Raw genomic sequence first — 16,622 nt, forward strand, 5'->3', positions numbered from 1 at the left:
ACGCTTGTGTTCCGGGTACCTTCTACAGCATGGGGGAAAGGGGAATAGGAAGGATGATCTACGGTTGCACAGGCAAAAAACAGGCAAAATACATCGTCATGGCGAAGGCTGCGTTCATCGGCCCCAAACGAGTACGCGCGTGGAAACAGCTACGGGATGTTTCTACAGAAGCCACTCGGGTGCGCTGATTGCCTGTATTTGGTTCTTTTGCCTAGCTTTAGGCAAAATGACAACAATAAATAGTTGTGTCGTACTAAATTTAGAAGGACGCTAGCGGGATTATGGCGTATAAAATTCTGGCCCACCCAAAAAGATACAAATCCGGGAAAATTGCAGAGCGAAAAGGTTACTGCGATAGCACAATAGCACAAAATGGAGCAAGCCGGTCGAGAAACATATACAGAGCGGTAGAGAGGTCCGTGACGGTAGAGTTTACAGTGTGGAGTGCAAAAGATACATCTTCTCCTGTTACTGGGCTCCTTTTGTTAAAGGGATCCAAAAAAAGAATTGGATCGCATACTTTTAGTGCGCTTGTCTTTTTTTTTGCGTATATAAATCTGTCGCACATCGGGGATCGCCATCCTTTGTCTCTTTTCCACTCATTTTTTTCTTTTCATGATGATGCACCGAGCCGCCGCCACTGCCGTTCTGGTGTTCGCATCAGCATTGGCTGTAGATGCTGTTACAACCAACCTTACGACCACCAAGACTGATCCCACCAACATTACTATCCCTGACATCCCTCAAACTACTTCGCAAGATCCCGCTACTGAATGTCAGTACTATCAATCACCTTTTACCGTCAACCCTGCCGAGTGGCCTTCCAACTGGGATATCGCCACTAGCAACGGCATGAACACCACCCAAGAATTCCAGAACCTTTACAACTCGATTGACTGGTCCAAGGCACCCAACATCCCAGTTCGAAAGTTGACTGCCGACGGTGGTTTGGACTTGACTGGTTACGATACTCAAAATGATCCCGACTGCTGGTGGTCTGCTTCCCAGTGCACCACTCCAAAGACCCAAGGCATCTATGCTGACATTGTTGCTTGCGCAGAGCCCGAGACCTGGGGTTTGGTAAGTGAACAAGATCAGACGGTCTCCTAACTAGGTTCTCCTGAAGCTAATTTCCAATTTTTTCTGCATTTACTTTTGCTTAGACATTCGATGACGGTCCAAACTGCTCTCACAATGCCTTCTACGACTTTTTGCAGCAGAACAACCAAAAGGCTTCCATGTTCTACATCGGCTCCAACGTCATCAACTGGCCCTACGGCGCTCTCCGCGGTGTTAAGGATGGCCACCACATTGCTGGTCACACATGGTCCCACAAGACGATGACTACCTTGACCAACCAAGAAGTTTTGGCTGAACTGTACTACACTTCCAAGGCTATCAAGTATGTCACCGGTGTCACTCCTCTCTACTGGCGTCCTGTAAGTGCAAATCAAAACAATTGCAACCTTTCAGTTTTGCCAAATATTTATCAATTATTCTTTAGGCTCTCGGTGATCTTGACGACCGTGTCCGCTGGATCGCTACCCAACTCAACTTGACTGCTATCCTCTGGAACTTGGACACTGATGACTGGGCTGCCAACACCACTCCTGGTATCACCACCCAGACCGTCAACCAGAACTACGAGGACTTTATTCAGATGGGCACCAACGGCACCTTCACCAACTCTGGTAACATTGTCTTGACCCACGAAATCAACAATATGACTATGGACTTTATGGTTCAGCACTACTCTGAAATCAAGAAGGCCTACAAGCACGTCCTCGACGTCGCTACCTGCATGAACATCTCTCACCCTTACGTCGAAGATGTTATCACCTTCCCCAACTTTGAACAGGCTGTTAACCAGAACGCAAGCACTGCTACCGGCTCCGGTGTCGTCCCTGGCGCTTCTAACTCCCCCAGCGCTGCTTCCTCGGTCTTGCCATCGTCCGTTCTTTTGATGGCCGGTGTTCTCGCCACCGCCCTTTTGGGTTAAGAATAAACTGTCCATAGACCTTTCTCTCTCCCTCTCTATCTCTCTCACTATTCTTTCCTCAACATCTCATGTTTTTCCCATTTTTTTTTTACTTCCCCATCATTGTGTCTCTGCTGTAGCTTGTCCCCTTTCGATATTTACTTGTTTTGGAGTCGAAAAATAATAATCGATTTTCTTATTTATTGCTTGTAAATGTAGCATCATGTGAACGGAAGAGTTTCAAGTATCTATTCGGTCTGAGTTTACAGTTGGTCAGTCAATCGAGAACATCAGCTGCTAATTTTTATTGCAAAAAGTTGCGCGTGAGTGCGCGTGCGCGCGTAGAGTGTTTGTATATTATATGTTTTCTGTTTTTGAACTTGCCAAAAGAATTGTATACATCGGCGGATTGGATCGGGGTGTAGAGAGTCCTACGCTGCCTTAGTCGAACTCGGTAAAATTAAAAGAGAAAACAAAGGAAGAGAGAAGAGAAAGAACACAAAGGTGAGGTACAGTTACTATAGACAAGAGGAAAAACAAATAGAAGAACGTTATCAAGGAGATGATTTGTTGGTATTCACAGCACACCTATTTGCCGTGGGCGTTAGCTCCGCTCAGGCACCAACAGAGTATATCATCTTACATCCAAATACGTGTCTTGTAGATCTTGAACAGTTCACGAACCAATTCCCTAAAGTCAATGCGGCGTTCAGCCATGAAATAAAAGGTAAGCTTGCGACGGTCCCTGCGCAAAAGTATTAGTTCACACAGGTTAGGATAGGAGATTGCATGTAGAAAAGTACCATTGAAATTCAGCATCCACGACTTCCATGGGCAGTTTACGTTGACGGGTCTTTTGTTGGCACACTGCTAAAGCTCGTTGCTCGTCTTCTTTCTTGTGAGCAAGGAGACCGATTTCCTCAGGCAAAGCGAGGCGGTATATACGCTTGATATGGATATCTGATTTTGAGATCTCCGCGTGGTCTCCTTCTGTTCCTCCTCCTCGGGGAGAACCACCAGAGTGCTCGTCTGTGTGCTGCTGTTCTTTTTGTTTTTCAATATAGAGGGCAACAAGCTGATCAACATTCAAGTCTTGCTTAATAACTTTGCCGAGGTCCTTTCCACGATCGGCTTCGACTATTACTAGGTCGTTAATTTTAGGTTTCGATCCATGCTGTGATTCGAGATAGAAGAAATCGGTGCGTTTTGCCTTGAACTCGACCAGGTACAGCGGCGTTCCTTCCGGTAGTTTGTGTAACGATACGCCTTTGCCCATGTCGTGATAGGCACGCGAGTCGGACTCGACCGTTTGCTCCGGAGAAGCGCCCGATTGTGGATGTCGATGCAAGTACGGAGGTGGATGTGGCGGCGGATGGAAGCCCGATGGCGGAAGCGCGGCGGCGCCCTGCGGATGAGCGTTGGGATGTGAAGGAGCATTAGGCGGAGGAGGAGGTGGATGGTGTGGAGAATAGATTTCCTGATGTGGATGCATAGGGAACGTCACCGGCATGTGTGCTGGGTAGGATCCGGGATGATAAGGAGGGGTACCAGCATTTATCTCCATGTTCTCTATGCGCGCAGCCAGCTGCTGCACCGGATCACGCACCGGAGATGAAGACTTGTTTTCCGCGTCCCTATAATTATTTTCTGTATTGTAGACCTCCGTACTCTCTTTCTACTTTCTGTATCCTGACACTTACGAGTCTGATGCGGTCTGATCATGGTCCTGTCCACGATGCACAAATTGCTGTAGCAGTGAGCTTTGCTGCGAAGTAGATAGCATAGCCAACGCAGCGCCGGACGACTTTGACCGGGTCCGAAATCTGCTCAAGTCAACATCCTCGTCTGCAAGCAACGTTTCGTCTTCTTCTGCCATGGTTTCCAGCGACCTCTTGAATTGCCGAATGCTATTATTATCATCGTCGTCTTCGTAATCGTTGTACCCAAAAAACTCGGGATCCTGTCCCATTGAAAAAGAAAAGCTGCGTTGCTGTCGGTAAATGGGTTCGAGTGATACTCCAGGCAGCATGGGGACTGCCAGCACGCTTCCGTATTCTTCCTCCTCCTCCTCCTCATCATCATCATCATCATTGTTGTTGTTGTTGTTGTTGTTGTTGTCAGCTACATTTGGAGCTGTGTTTAGTTCATGCGCCGGCGCATGGGTATCCACTTCCTTGAATATGGACGGTCCCTCAAAATGCAAATCCTGCTGTTGCGAGGTCGAATCATTCCGTGACGACGTCTGTCCCTCTTTTGATCCCTTTTCGGATTGCTGGTGAAAAATGCCATCATTGTTGGAATCTGCATGTTCCCACACTAGTACTTTTGTAAACTTACTGGCTTTTTCCGGGCCTTTTGCGGCTGAGCGTGATTCACGGTTGTTGTTGTCGTCTTCTTTATGTATTTCCGTAATCCAGGATCAGTTCAGTCCACCACCATGTGATCCGGGAATACACTCGCTCTTTACCTGTGCCATAATAAGAATCTGGGGCAATGGAAACAAATAAGTATATATGCATAGAAAACGACGCCGGCGGTGTCACGTACCTCTCCACGAGCTGGTGGCTTTTCGTCCGTTTTGAAATGACTATGGGTTGTTATGCCAGGTGAATGCAGGCGACAATCAGGATTGCGTTGCGTTGGCCAAGTACCTTGAATATTGTAGAGGGTGCGGGTATGAAAACGGTCGCGCGACGGCCCTGACTTTTTTTTTGTATTTCGCTTTAGTTGAGTCTCAAGAGGAAGGGGTGGTGGGGGAGTAAGGCGTTGTTCAAGCAAGAAAACGCAAAAGTACACTTGTTATGCGCCTATTTTGAAAAGACAGCAGCAAATGTGATATTCCTGCGTGTATCCTATGCAAAAGGAATAAAAAAGAGAACGAAAACTTTTCAGGCAGACGAGTTGCCAGGGTGGGTCGGCCGGGTAAGTCGCTGTGTGGAGCCATGAAATCCAGACTCAGCGGGTAAAAGTGCTAGCTTACTAGCGATAAGCTCAGCAATACATCTCTCTTGCTTTTTTCCTTTCTCTCTTGCAGTATCCACGCCATACTCATTTGAATAAAGACATGTGATTTGATAAATTGGTATGTCAAAGCGCGGTATTGAGGTACCTTTTCCATAACGGTAAAGATTTTCCTGCCTAGTACCTTGGAATGACTTGGCTGAGTATCTCGAGCTCAGCCGTGCTGTCCGTGGAAAGACCAGACGCGGAAGTGACTCATATTGTCCGGTTTAAAGCACCGGGTATACGAGATTGTTTGCTATCTCGTTGTATCCTTGAACACCATCAATAGGATGATGCCTTGTAGAAGAATTCTTCTCGGCGCAACTTTGCCTCTTTCTGTTCTTGCCGATATCTTTTCCAGGACACGGCATTTGTGAAAATTGCCTGATTGAGAAGCGGGACCCACGCTAAGTACTGTCGTCATGTATCACATAGCAGGCTTTTTAAAGAAAAATGCATCTTGTTTGCTGAAAATATCGTAGCCATTCTACGATCCAATTTGAATAATCAGATTCGCTTCATTTGCAGTAATAGACTGATCTGACGATAGAAATATTTAGGGTCTACTGACTAGTGATGCGTGGAGACCCGGTTCGCTAATAAAACGGTGCCCTTTTTTTTTATATATGTTTACATCATCAGCGGCTTCACATGCATACGGTGTTCCAGAAGCCAGTATGGAAGACTCTACTACTATGTAAAGAAACCAAACTTTGAATCAAACTGTGACATACTCTCTGCTGAAAGTTTCACAGTACCACAGGCCGTTGGCTCTGCAGAGCAGCATCGTTCGCGTGAATCTGCGCCTTGTCGTTACGCTTTACATTACTGTTAGCCGAAACTGAGCGAATGAAGCAGGTTCCATATCCTCGGGCATTACTGTCAAGCTCAACAACTCTGCAAATAACATTATGCTGTTATCGTTGCACCATTTTGCCAACGATTGCCAGCAATTGCCTACCTGTTGGGAGTTTCTAAAGCCATACTTCGTTACAGAAAAAGTAAAAGCTGATCGAGTGCTACAGAGTCCATTTTGTTACCTTTTTTTTTCTTTTCTTTTCTTTTCGCAATTAAATCGAAATCATCGTTCATAGCGGAAGACATCCGAATGTCAATTAAGCCAACTATTTAGTGTGCATCTTCCTTGGATATTATCAGATCACTACAAGTCGTAAAATGCATTGATGAATACATTCCCAAAATTTTTCAGGCTACTCATCATCATTGTCTTTTTTGAATGGAAAGCAGGAAAGCTTGGATCCGATATTTCATCACACACAAGTGATATCGATTTTAAGAGTATGTAGCAATGAGCAGTAACAATGTGCAGTAATACAGAATAACGTGAAGCGGGGAGGATGGAATTTCCGGAGGAAGGAGCGGGGGAAGGAGGGGTAACGAATGCAGGGTCACACGCCCTGAACAGAAACTTGACAGTATGGCGTCGGCCTCTAGACTACCTGTGGCAGGTAGACCGTTACAGGGACCCTCAAAAGGTGTTTCTGCAACTGTCAAGGTCTGGTCGAATACCGTGCGCATACCTCAACTTAAACTGTCTGAAAAATCGTGCCCCATTGTCACCGATCTTGATGATGGTGCTGATCTCGTCCGAAACTTCTTACTAGATGGGCAAGGGAAGACGCTTGTAATTACTGGAGCAGGTATCTTTGGCTCAAGCTCTTATTTGGAAGAAGAAAGCAAATTTGTAATAAACGGCGTCTTTTAGGCGTTTCCACCGACTCTGGCATCCCTGACTATCGTGGAGACCAAGTAATTTGCATTTTTGTGAAAATCATGAAATTAGGTATAAATATATAACGGAGCATGCATGATAGGGAACGTATACTCGCAATCCAAAGCATCGACCGATACTCTTCCATGAATTGGCTTCTTCAGAAACATTCCGAAAAAGATATTGGGCAAGAGGGTTCCTCGGATGGCCAGAAATGCGTAAAGCCAAGCCGAACGCAACACACCACATCTTAGCAGCATTAACAGAAAAGGGCTTGATAAAACATATTATTACGCAAAATGTAGACGGCTTGCATGGAATAGCATCTGCAAGTTTCGAGCATACTATCCTGGAACTACACGGCAGCCTTCAACAGATCGAATGTCTAGAATGTCGATCCACGGCTTCGCGAGATGACTATCAACACCGACTAGTCGCCCACAATCCGTCGTGGGTGGAGCTGCTTGGCAAAAACCAAAAGGTCAATCCTGACGGCGATGTGGAATTACCAGATAACCTGTCATACATGGACTTTGATATTCCGCCATGCACAACATGTGCAAGTCGTAAAGTGAAACCCCAAGTAGTGTTCTTTGGAGAAAACATCCGCAAGAGTATTAGTACTCAGGCAGAAGAGATGGTCCGGCAGTCAAGCTCCGTCCTTGTGGTTGGATCCTCCTTGGCAACCTACTCGTCTTTCAGATTGATCAAACTGGCAAGCATACTTAACCTGCCGATTGGTATTCTTTGCAAGGGCCAAACAAGAGCCGATAGTTTAGCCCGTTGGAGAATACAACTTGGATGCACCGATGTTCTGCAACAAGTAGCAAAACGGCTCGCCTTAGAGCCTTTGTAATTCGCTCTTTGTCTAGCGTTGTCGGGCAAAATGGGCTCCTTCTTTTAGTCTGTCGCAGGCAGACAGAGGGCGAACTTGAGTTGTACAAGCGAACACTTGATCGCTGCATTGTGTACATAGTCCACCATCTCCCTGAAACCCATCCATCTAATACATCCAACCACTCTTTTATTACAATGTTGAAACAAATACCGCTTTGTTGTGTTGTTTGCTCAAACGGTGGGATGAGTAGTCTCCATTTTTTCCTTTCCGATACGGAAGTAGCGAGGGCAAGAATTTCAAGACATTTCATCCACCTCTTTTTTTTTTCTTTGCTCTCTTTTTTCTTTCTTTCCTTACAGTTGGACCGTTTGTCTTTTTCACTTTGCTTCTTACTGCCCTTTTTCACTTTCCAAACTTGCGCCTAGCTGAAATCTGATGCGTCTGACGATGAAATTCAACGGACAGAGCAGCATCGTAGCTGCCGATCAGAAGGGGGCTACACTGGATCTCAGCACTGTCAAGACTAGCAGCGATGCAACCCCTCGCACTCGTAATCGTATATTTGGACTACAAGAAGCTCCCACGTATTACCCGACACATGAAGAGTTCGCAGAACCTATTAAATACATCCAAAAGATAACACCAGAGGCAGAAAAATTTGGCATCATAAAGATCGTCCCTCCTGAGGGCTACAAGCCTGATTTTTGCCTCAACACAGAGGTAACAATGGATTTTCTATCCAAAACTATGTCTAGTAATTAATGCTTGCGTGTGTGCAGGCATTCCGTTTCAAGACTCGTATTCAAAAATTGAACTCCATGGAGGGTGAAACAAGAGCGAATGTCAATTACCTTGAGCAACTTTACAAGTTTCACCGACTCAACGGCCATCCCATCTCTAAAGTCCCGCAGCTTGACAAACGGCCTATAGATCTTTTCAAACTTAAAAAGGAGGTTGCTCAGCGAGGAGGTTACCAGGCCGTAAGTTGCCCATTATTTCTATTCTCCAAATGGCGCCACTTTTTTAAACTAACTCTGGCATTGCTACAGGTTACTCAGCAAAAGAAATGGGCTGAAGTTGGCCGCGTGCTTGGCTATACTCGCAAGCAGTGCACATCAATGTCAAATGCTCTGAAAACAGCATACACCAAGGTCATTCTTCCCTACGAAGTATGGCTTGCAAAGCACAAAGAGGAGCAACTCAAAGCTACCCCGCCGCCTGTCAGCCAAGGTGGAATGAAACGAGCAGGTAAATAAGAATAAAAATTATCGAGCTAAAAAAATGGAATGCTTACATATCATCCATTTTCTAGACCAACCGCCATCTGAGGCATCATCGTCAAATGGTTCTAGCAACACCTTCACAGGCTGTGAAGTTTGCCACAGCACCGAGAACGAAGATGAAATATTACTGTGCGACGGTTGCGACCGTGGCTACCATATGCAATGCCTCACACCTCCGCTTGCGTCTGTACCGAAGAGCGACTGGTACTGTGTAAAGTGCTTGACTGCTGCTGGAGGCGATTATGGCTTCGAAGACGGTGGAGAGTACTCGCTCAAAGATTTCCAAGAAAAGTGTGACAAATTCAAGACAGAATGGTTCAAGAAGCCGTATCTTGAAGTATCAGAGGAAGATTGCGAAGATGAATTTTGGCGCTTGGTGGAAAATCCGCACGAGACATGTGAAGTTGAATACGGAGCGGATCTGCATAGCACGCACCACGGCAGGTAGGATGGAAATCCGTGGTCAATTTGAACATGCAACGTAATATCTGCTAACACAACAACGTAACAGTGGTTTCTCCTCGCTCGAGCGTACGGATAAGGGCGTCTTTTGCAAAGATCCCTGGAATCTCAATATGATTCCCATTTTACCAGAGTCCTTGTTCACCCACATCAAAACCGATATCAGCGGCATGATGGTTCCTTGGTTGTATATAGGCATGTGTTTTTCAGCTTTTTGTTGGCACAACGAAGATCACTATACATACTCAATCAACTACATGCACTGGGGCGAGACGAAGACATGGTACGGTGTTCCCGGCAGCGACACTGCAAAGTTTGAAGACACCATGCGAGCCGCGGTTCCCGAACTTTTCGAGCAACAACCGGATCTTTTGTTCCAACTCGTGACAATGTTAAGCCCAGGTCGGCTTCTGAAAGAAAATGTGCAAGTCTACGCAGTGGACCAACGGCCTGGTCAGTTTGTTGTCACCTTCCCTAAAGCCTATCACTCCGGCTTCAACCACGGTTTCAACTTCTGCGAAGCTGTTAACTTTGCTCCACCAGAATGGGTTGAATATGGCCTGGAATGTGTTAAGCGTTACCAGCAATATCGTCGCCAGCCGTGCTTCTCACACGACGAGCTTTTGGTCACCACTGCCCGTGAAGATCCGTCGACAGAAACTGCGACGTGGTTAAAGGATGCATTGGCAGATATGCAACAGCGTGAACTCGGACAGCGACAGGAAGTAAAGAAACGTTATCCGAAAATGCAGTCTGTAGTTATCACTGAAGAACTGCCCGAAGAGCAACAACAATGCAATTATTGCAATGCTTATGCGTATCTGTCGCAAATTGGCTGCGAATGCACGACCAAAGTCGCTTGCCTTGAACACGTTCAGGATCTGTGTTCATGTGATGCATCGAAAAAGACGCTGCGTATCCGTATGACTGAAGAACAAATGCAGGAATTATTGGATAATGTGCTGCGAGCTGCGTATCGTCCATGCGCGTGGACTGAGAAGGTTCAAGCAGCTCTCGAAGCGCAACCTAGACCTAATCTAAAAACATTGCGACACTTTTTGAGTGAAGCGGAAAAGTTTCCAGTTGAAGAAGTTGGATGGCTCCGTGAACATGTTGAAAAAGTCCAAGCATGGATCGATGAAGCCAGCAAACTTGTTGTAGTACGTAAACATCAGCACCGACGAAGAGAAAGCCGAGAGGAGAAGAAATATGATGGAGAGCGATATAACCGAATCGAACAAATGCTTCAAGAAGCTTCACAGCTCGCCTTCGATGCTCCAGAGATTGATTCTTTGCAAGAGCTTTTCGGAAAATTGACAGAAATCAAGGAAAGAAGCAAACAGCTGTTGCAAGACCGCGATTGCACTTTGGAACAGTGCAAAGAATTATACGAAATGGGAACTGACATTGGCGCTGATATTCCTGAAATGCAACAACTTGAGACATCTATCAAACGGTTCGAATGGTGGGCAGCAGCTCCAAAGGCTATTTTGGACTCTTCAGTATCCTACGACGAGGTTGTGCGACTCATTGAACAAGGAAAAGAGTGCGGTGTATCTCAAGATTGCGAAGACTTTAAGACCTTACTGGAGATTGAAAAGGGCACGGCTGCGTGGATTGAGCGAGCACAGCGATTGTTTGAACCTCACCGTCTGGTGACATTGCAAGAAATCCAGGACATTTTATTGTCAGCTACAACGGTACCCGCTGTTCCCGAACTTTACAACTCTGTTCGCGATCTAGGTAATCGGGCTTCTGAAACCGCCAAGGAGGCAACGGATCTTGTACAGCGCGCTCGGACAGCACAGAATCTTTCTCAGCGACCATCAGCTGTAGATCTATTCAGAGTGATGAAGTCTTTGCAGACGTTGCCTATTCAAGTGGATGATGCAGATACGTTGCGTGTCGAGTCTGAGAATGTCAAGGCATGGCAAGACAAAGTGAGAAAGTTATTCGACTTTAATCGCAGCCAGAAATCCCTGGATATTCTTTTGGAGGAAGTATTGCGAAACGTCAGGACGATCACCGAAACTTCTGGTCAGCAGCCACCGCAACAGCAGCAACAGCAGCAGCTTCAGCAGGATCAAATAATCCCTGATTTTGTCAATGGTGGTGACAAGTCGCAATCAAAGAGCAAGGTTTACTGTGTATGCAGGACCGGGGAGTCGGGCTTCATGATTGAATGTGACCAGTGTCATGAATGGTACCACGGTCCGTGCGTCAAGCTTACTCGAAGAGAGGCAAAATCGCAGACATCGTATGTTTGCCCTATATGCAACGGAAACCAGGTTGTCACGCATACAACAAAGCGCCCACGACTGGAGGACATCAGCCACGTTTTGAAGGAATCTGACACGCTTTTGTTTGTACCCCAAGCGATCGGCATACTGGCAGACATTGTACAACGCATGCAAGCTTATCGCAGTCAGGTACAGGCTTTCTGCAGATCAAAGACACAACTGGGTTTGGAAGATTTGTCAATGATCCTGCAATATTCAAGGGAATTGGAGGGACTCGAAGTATTGCTGCAAGACGAGTCAGAGTTTCTGCGGCAAAAGATCCAAAATCTATCGGCATCAGCAATGTCGCTTCGAGCAGTGCCATCATTCGTTTCTTCTTCTAACGGCAGTTCAACAACGACAGAAACGGAACAAATGGATGTAGACGAGCAACAACAACAGCTGTACTGCTTATGCCGTAAACCTATTGATCCAGACGCAAGCAATGCAGAGATGGTTGGCTGTGATAGTTGCCACGATTGGTTCCACATTGACTGCGTTAACTTGACATCTGCGGCTGTACGTGCCATCGAACATTACATGTGCCCGACCTGCGTAGAAAAGACAGGTGCCAATGCTACCACCAATACTATTACAACCGCCAAACCTCGCACTCCTGTCATCAAGCTCACTATCAAGCCTCCAAATCCTCCTTGCCCCTCTTCTCCCCAACGTAACCGCAAACGCAAGCATACTTCAGAAGGCATGCCTTCTCCAACTGAGGACCGCCGCACCAAACGCCGCTCTGTGAGCGATGAAATTTCTTCGCCTTGGATCACAAACTCATCTACTGCTTCATTGTCATTAACAAAGCAACAGCAATGATTTTATTTCTCATCTCTTTCTCTCTCTCTCTTTCTTGCTTTTACTCTTCTTCCTTTTGGTATCGCGTCTGAATAATCAGTCTCTCTACAGTTTCCCCCCTCATATTTCTGTTGTCCGTCCCCTGTACATATTCACAAAAACGAAAGAAAAATGAAACCTGTTGTTTGTTTGTTCTGTTCCTTTTGTCGTTTGCATGTTTTAATACTCGGTTGTCAGATATGGGGGTCAGTCAATCTACAATACACGTCCTTGACTCGTGGCAGCGCTGCGGTCATTGGTCACGGTCTTTCGGAGCCTCGTGCCTTGCTGGATCTGACTTAGCAGCGCACTGCGACCTTCTGAGGCAGGAGGCGGCATGGAAGGTGCTGGTTCTGAGGAAGCGGCTGGAGGCGGTGGGGGAGGAGGAGCCATACCGCCTAGCGGCGGTGCAGGTGGAGGTAGTAGAGGTGGAGAGGAAGAAGAATTTGCAGGAGCAGCAGCGGGAATTGGCGATGAAGTTGGTGGAGATGGTGTTTTAGCAGGGCCTTGACGGCTTAGTAGATCAAACAATTTTCCTGCCAGGTTCTTTGCACTGCCAGCTGCAGGGAACTCGTCCTCATCATCGCTCGTGTCGTCGTTGCGAACATCATCCCAGTCATCGTCGCTTTCCGAGTCATCTTCCTTGGTCGCCTTGGTAGCAGAGAACGCTGAGAAGGTTGCAAATGGATTGTAGCTGACACGTTTAGAGTTTTGTTGTTGAGGTTCTTCTTCTTTCTCTTCCTCTTTAGCATCTTCGCTCTGTTGTAACTTTGCAAACGGGTTGTTGCTGCTGATTCTGTTGCTCGTGGACGGTGCAGAAGCAGCTGCTGGAGCCGATGCATCCGACGCAGTTTGGGCTGGAGGCGGTGGAGGTGGAGGAGGAGGGGGTGGCGGTGGCGGTGGCGCCGCTGTGGCGGAAGCTTCATTGTTATCAACAGCTGCCTCTGCTTGAGGAGGAGCAGCTGCCGGTGGAGGTGGAGGTGGAGGAGGGGGTGGAGGTGGAGGAGCAGCTGCTGCAGCAGCAGATGCAGGTTCAGCTTCCACGGGTTTAGTTACAGGTTCAGCAAATGCTAATTCGCGTTCACGGAGTTCGCGTTCCTGACGACGTCGCTCTTCTTCCTGTTCTTCTAAACGTCTCATTTCCTCTAGACGAGCCAAACGCTCTTGTTCCTCTTTCTGATACTGAGCCAGACGACGAGCCTCTGCTTCCTTTTCTTCCGCGATTCTACGCTCCTCTTCCGCCTTCTGCTCCAACAGGATACGTTCACGTTCTTGCTCTGCACGCTGCTGCTCCTCAAGACGAAGACGCTCGGCCTCAGCTTCTGCTTCGCGTGCCTGGCGTTCGGCTTCTTCCCGCCTGGCTTCAGTTTCACGAAGTCTGTCCTGTGCTTGTCGTTCAGCTTCGCGCATGCGACCTATCCATGAAGTCTTAGTATATTTAATAAGCACAGGTCATCTTTCCCAGTTCAACATACGCTGTGCTGCCATCTCTTCTTCGTTGACAGATGGCTCAGGCTTCGGCGCAGGCTTGGGAGATTGTGTGGGCGTTCTTCGAATTTGCAGAGCTGCAAGACGTTCTTGCACACGGCGTTCTGCCTCCTTTTTGATTTCATCGGCGGTTCTAGGACGCGATGGTGTAGGAGATAAGCGAGCGCTGCTAGCTGTGGATGGAGATTGTGCAGACAATGAAGATCGCGAGTCGTAGCGATCCATCGATGAAAACGCTGGAGCTGTCGACGACGGCGAGGGTGCGGCAGCCGAGTAACGACCACCGTCATCAGCACCGTAGAGGCTAACATCACGATCCAACTGCTCAATAAAGCGGCGAAGCTCATAAGATAAATCCTGACCCTTTTCGAACCGCTTCTTTTCAATAATTGGCTTGGAATCGACAAGCGTGGAAAGATAACGAAGATCGCCGCGCAAGTCCCGCAATGAATCTCGTGCTTTTTCCATATCGCGTTCATACATGTCTGCCTGCCTATCGATATCTTCTTTTTCTTGCTCGGCTTTCTTGAGCTCGTACGACGCATCTCTGGTGCTGGATGTGCCTGCCTTGCGGGCTGCCATCATGGCCTTGGCCTTGGCGCGAACTCGATCGCTCTCGGTGACAATACCACCAGGTCCAGTTGGTTCGATAAATGCCATGTAGTCCTGGCTGCCATCGTGCTTTCGAGAGAATCGAACTTTGGTATCCCTCAACTCTGCGGCTGCGCCTCGTAGCTGTCGTGCCAGAACTGGTATATCTCTATTGCACAGGTATTGAATCTCATCCTGCAGAGTCTTTTGCGTCTCTAAAAGATCCAACAGGGTCTCTGTGTTCTCAAAATATTTTGCACTCGCTGGGTTCGATCGAGCCGCGGCAGTCAATTCCTGCTGCGTCTTTCGAATCTTCTCCTTGAGTTCTTCCACAGAGTAGCGACCACCTCCGCCAAACCTGCTGCTGCCGCTACCGTATTCATCTTGCTCCCGGCGTCTCGATGCAGCGTTCAAATCATCCAGCGTTCTCTTCATATCAGCGATTTGTGAACGAAGGTAATCAAGCTCAGGTTCACGATCATAATCGACCTGATCTTCCTCTTCAATGTCCTCATACGAGCGGTAACGTGGTCGTGCAGCCGAGGCAGACGTAAAGCGACTTACTGGTCCCTTGCGTCGAGCGCTGGACACGTAGCCAGAGTTATCTTCATAGTGTTGCATCGAGGGAGACCGTGCAAACTGCTGCTGCTGCTGTTGCTGCAATGGAGGAGAAGGCGACGTTGGTTGCTTGTGGCCCACAACAAACTTCTTTAGTACATTCGACGGAGGTGCCAACTCTGGTGGCAACACAGACGGGATCTCAAAATTGTTGAGTTTGCGATAAATCAAGTGCATTGCAATAGCAAACTCGTCCACATCGAGACTTCCACGGTTCTCTCTGTCAGCCAGACTCCAGATCTTCATAAGATCGTTCTGCGAAAGTTGAGATTGCATCAGAACTTGAGTAGCTACGTCTCCAGACATGTATTGCTCGCCGGGCGTATTCCATGCATAAAAGATCTCTCTATATCGCTGCTTTTCTTCGGGGCTAATCCTCCACGAGATGGCGCCCGAGTTGCCGCTACCGCCACTGCTGAGTAAGTTTGGTGTACTAGCTTGATTCGGCATCATTTTGCTAGCAAAATCTTGGTTGCCAAGACGCGGCTTATTCTCCTGATACAGAGGCGGGGCAATTCCGGTCCGAATGGGCGTCTGAAAGTTGACTTGTTGGATGAGATTTCGGTATTGTTGCTGTTGCTGTTGCTGCGGCTGCTGTTGGTAAGGAGGCATGCCTGTCATCTGCGGCTGGACAGCTCCCGTCATCATTGGCATTTGATAGGATGACGGAGAAGGCTGCATAATTTGTTGTTGAGGCACATGCTGTAGTTGGGGCTGGAGAGTGCCAGCAGTAGGAACAGCAGCGGTGTCTCTAGAAGCCAGCGTCGCCATTGCAAGTTCGACCTCTTCCCGAACATGAGCTGGTAGCGAAGGTGGCAGCATGCTTCCTTTCAGTCTATTTGATGTCAAATACATTGCCACCGCAAACTCCGGAAACGTAAGATACGGCGTGCCACCGATAGACGACAGGTCCCTAGAATCAAGTTAAAATTTGACACCAAATTTAGTGTTACCACCAGCTGCCTCTACCCTACCATATCTTCGCCAAAGAGTCATTATCCAGTCGCGAACGACTCAGAATATCGCGGGCTGCCATTGCTAAGACAGAAATAACAATCAGCAAAGTCGTCGTCGTTGACACGCGGAAAAATACAGGTAAAAAACGTACCGGATATTTGCTTCCCACCATTCGGTGCTGCCGCTCGACTAAAAAGATCCTCAAAGTTTGCTTGGTCTTCAGGTTTGAGAAATTTCAGACGGATGCCTGGAAAAAGATGATGTCAAGGAACTCGTGCTGAACAATGTAACAATTGGCCTCCACTTACCGCCTGATGGATTGGATGGGGCCATTTGCCCCATCGGAGAGGCAAATTGCCCGGCGACGTTGTACATTGAGTTGAGTAGTGGAACGAGAGAACGAGAGAGAGATGGAGCAAGAGAGCAGCACCAAAGATCTACCGAGTGACGAGAAATAGGGCAGGAAGAAGGTGCGCAGATCACTCTCAGCACCCAGCGAGCAAGCATGCACGCTTACCAAATCTGGAAGCCCACCCCAATGCTCTCTATT

At 47.5% G+C, this 16,622-nt stretch overlaps 5 protein-coding genes across 5 annotated transcripts; 3 read left to right on the forward strand and 2 right to left on the reverse strand.

Moving 5' to 3' along the window:
• Positions 1-615: 615 nt before the first annotated feature.
• VTP01DRAFT_5057 (uncharacterized protein) lies at positions 616-1,999 on the forward strand (the record flags this gene model as incomplete). Its single annotated transcript, XM_069383807.1, has 3 exons — positions 616-1,080; positions 1,164-1,439; positions 1,505-1,999. 3 exons carry the CDS (start codon positions 616-618, stop codon positions 1,997-1,999), a joined length of 1,236 nt encoding a protein of 411 aa, XP_069235657.1.
• Positions 2,000-2,532: 533 nt separating this feature from the next.
• On the reverse strand, positions 2,533-4,454 carry VTP01DRAFT_5058 (uncharacterized protein; the record flags this gene model as incomplete). The annotated part of the gene is made up of 6 exons (XM_069383808.1): positions 2,533-2,566; positions 2,622-2,723; positions 2,782-3,612; positions 3,679-4,250; positions 4,316-4,372; positions 4,446-4,454. 6 exons carry the CDS (start codon positions 4,452-4,454, stop codon positions 2,533-2,535), a joined length of 1,605 nt encoding a protein of 534 aa, XP_069235658.1.
• A 1,965-nt stretch (positions 4,455-6,419) lies between these two features.
• On the forward strand, positions 6,420-7,569 carry VTP01DRAFT_5059 (uncharacterized protein; the record flags this gene model as incomplete). Its single annotated transcript, XM_069383809.1, has 3 exons — positions 6,420-6,642; positions 6,708-6,751; positions 6,817-7,569. 3 exons carry the CDS (start codon positions 6,420-6,422, stop codon positions 7,567-7,569), a joined length of 1,020 nt encoding a protein of 339 aa, XP_069235659.1.
• Positions 7,570-7,986: 417 nt separating this feature from the next.
• Positions 7,987-12,400, forward strand: VTP01DRAFT_5060 (uncharacterized protein; the record flags this gene model as incomplete). Its single annotated transcript, XM_069383811.1, has 5 exons — positions 7,987-8,271; positions 8,331-8,531; positions 8,601-8,799; positions 8,864-9,278; positions 9,346-12,400. 5 exons carry the CDS (start codon positions 7,987-7,989, stop codon positions 12,398-12,400), a joined length of 4,155 nt encoding a protein of 1,384 aa, XP_069235660.1.
• A 234-nt stretch (positions 12,401-12,634) lies between these two features.
• On the reverse strand, positions 12,635-16,447 carry VTP01DRAFT_5061 (uncharacterized protein; the record flags this gene model as incomplete). The annotated part of the gene is made up of 5 exons (XM_069383812.1): positions 12,635-13,833; positions 13,894-16,028; positions 16,090-16,153; positions 16,224-16,319; positions 16,381-16,447. 5 exons carry the CDS (start codon positions 16,445-16,447, stop codon positions 12,635-12,637), a joined length of 3,561 nt encoding a protein of 1,186 aa, XP_069235661.1.
• Between the last annotated feature and the right edge of the window lie 175 nt (positions 16,448-16,622).

This window comes from Rhizomucor pusillus, assembly GCF_041956525.1.
Source record: "Rhizomucor pusillus strain CBS 183.67 unplaced genomic scaffold VTP01scaffold_20, whole genome shotgun sequence".
NCBI classification, from domain to species: domain Eukaryota; kingdom Fungi; phylum Mucoromycota; class Mucoromycetes; order Mucorales; family Lichtheimiaceae; genus Rhizomucor; species Rhizomucor pusillus.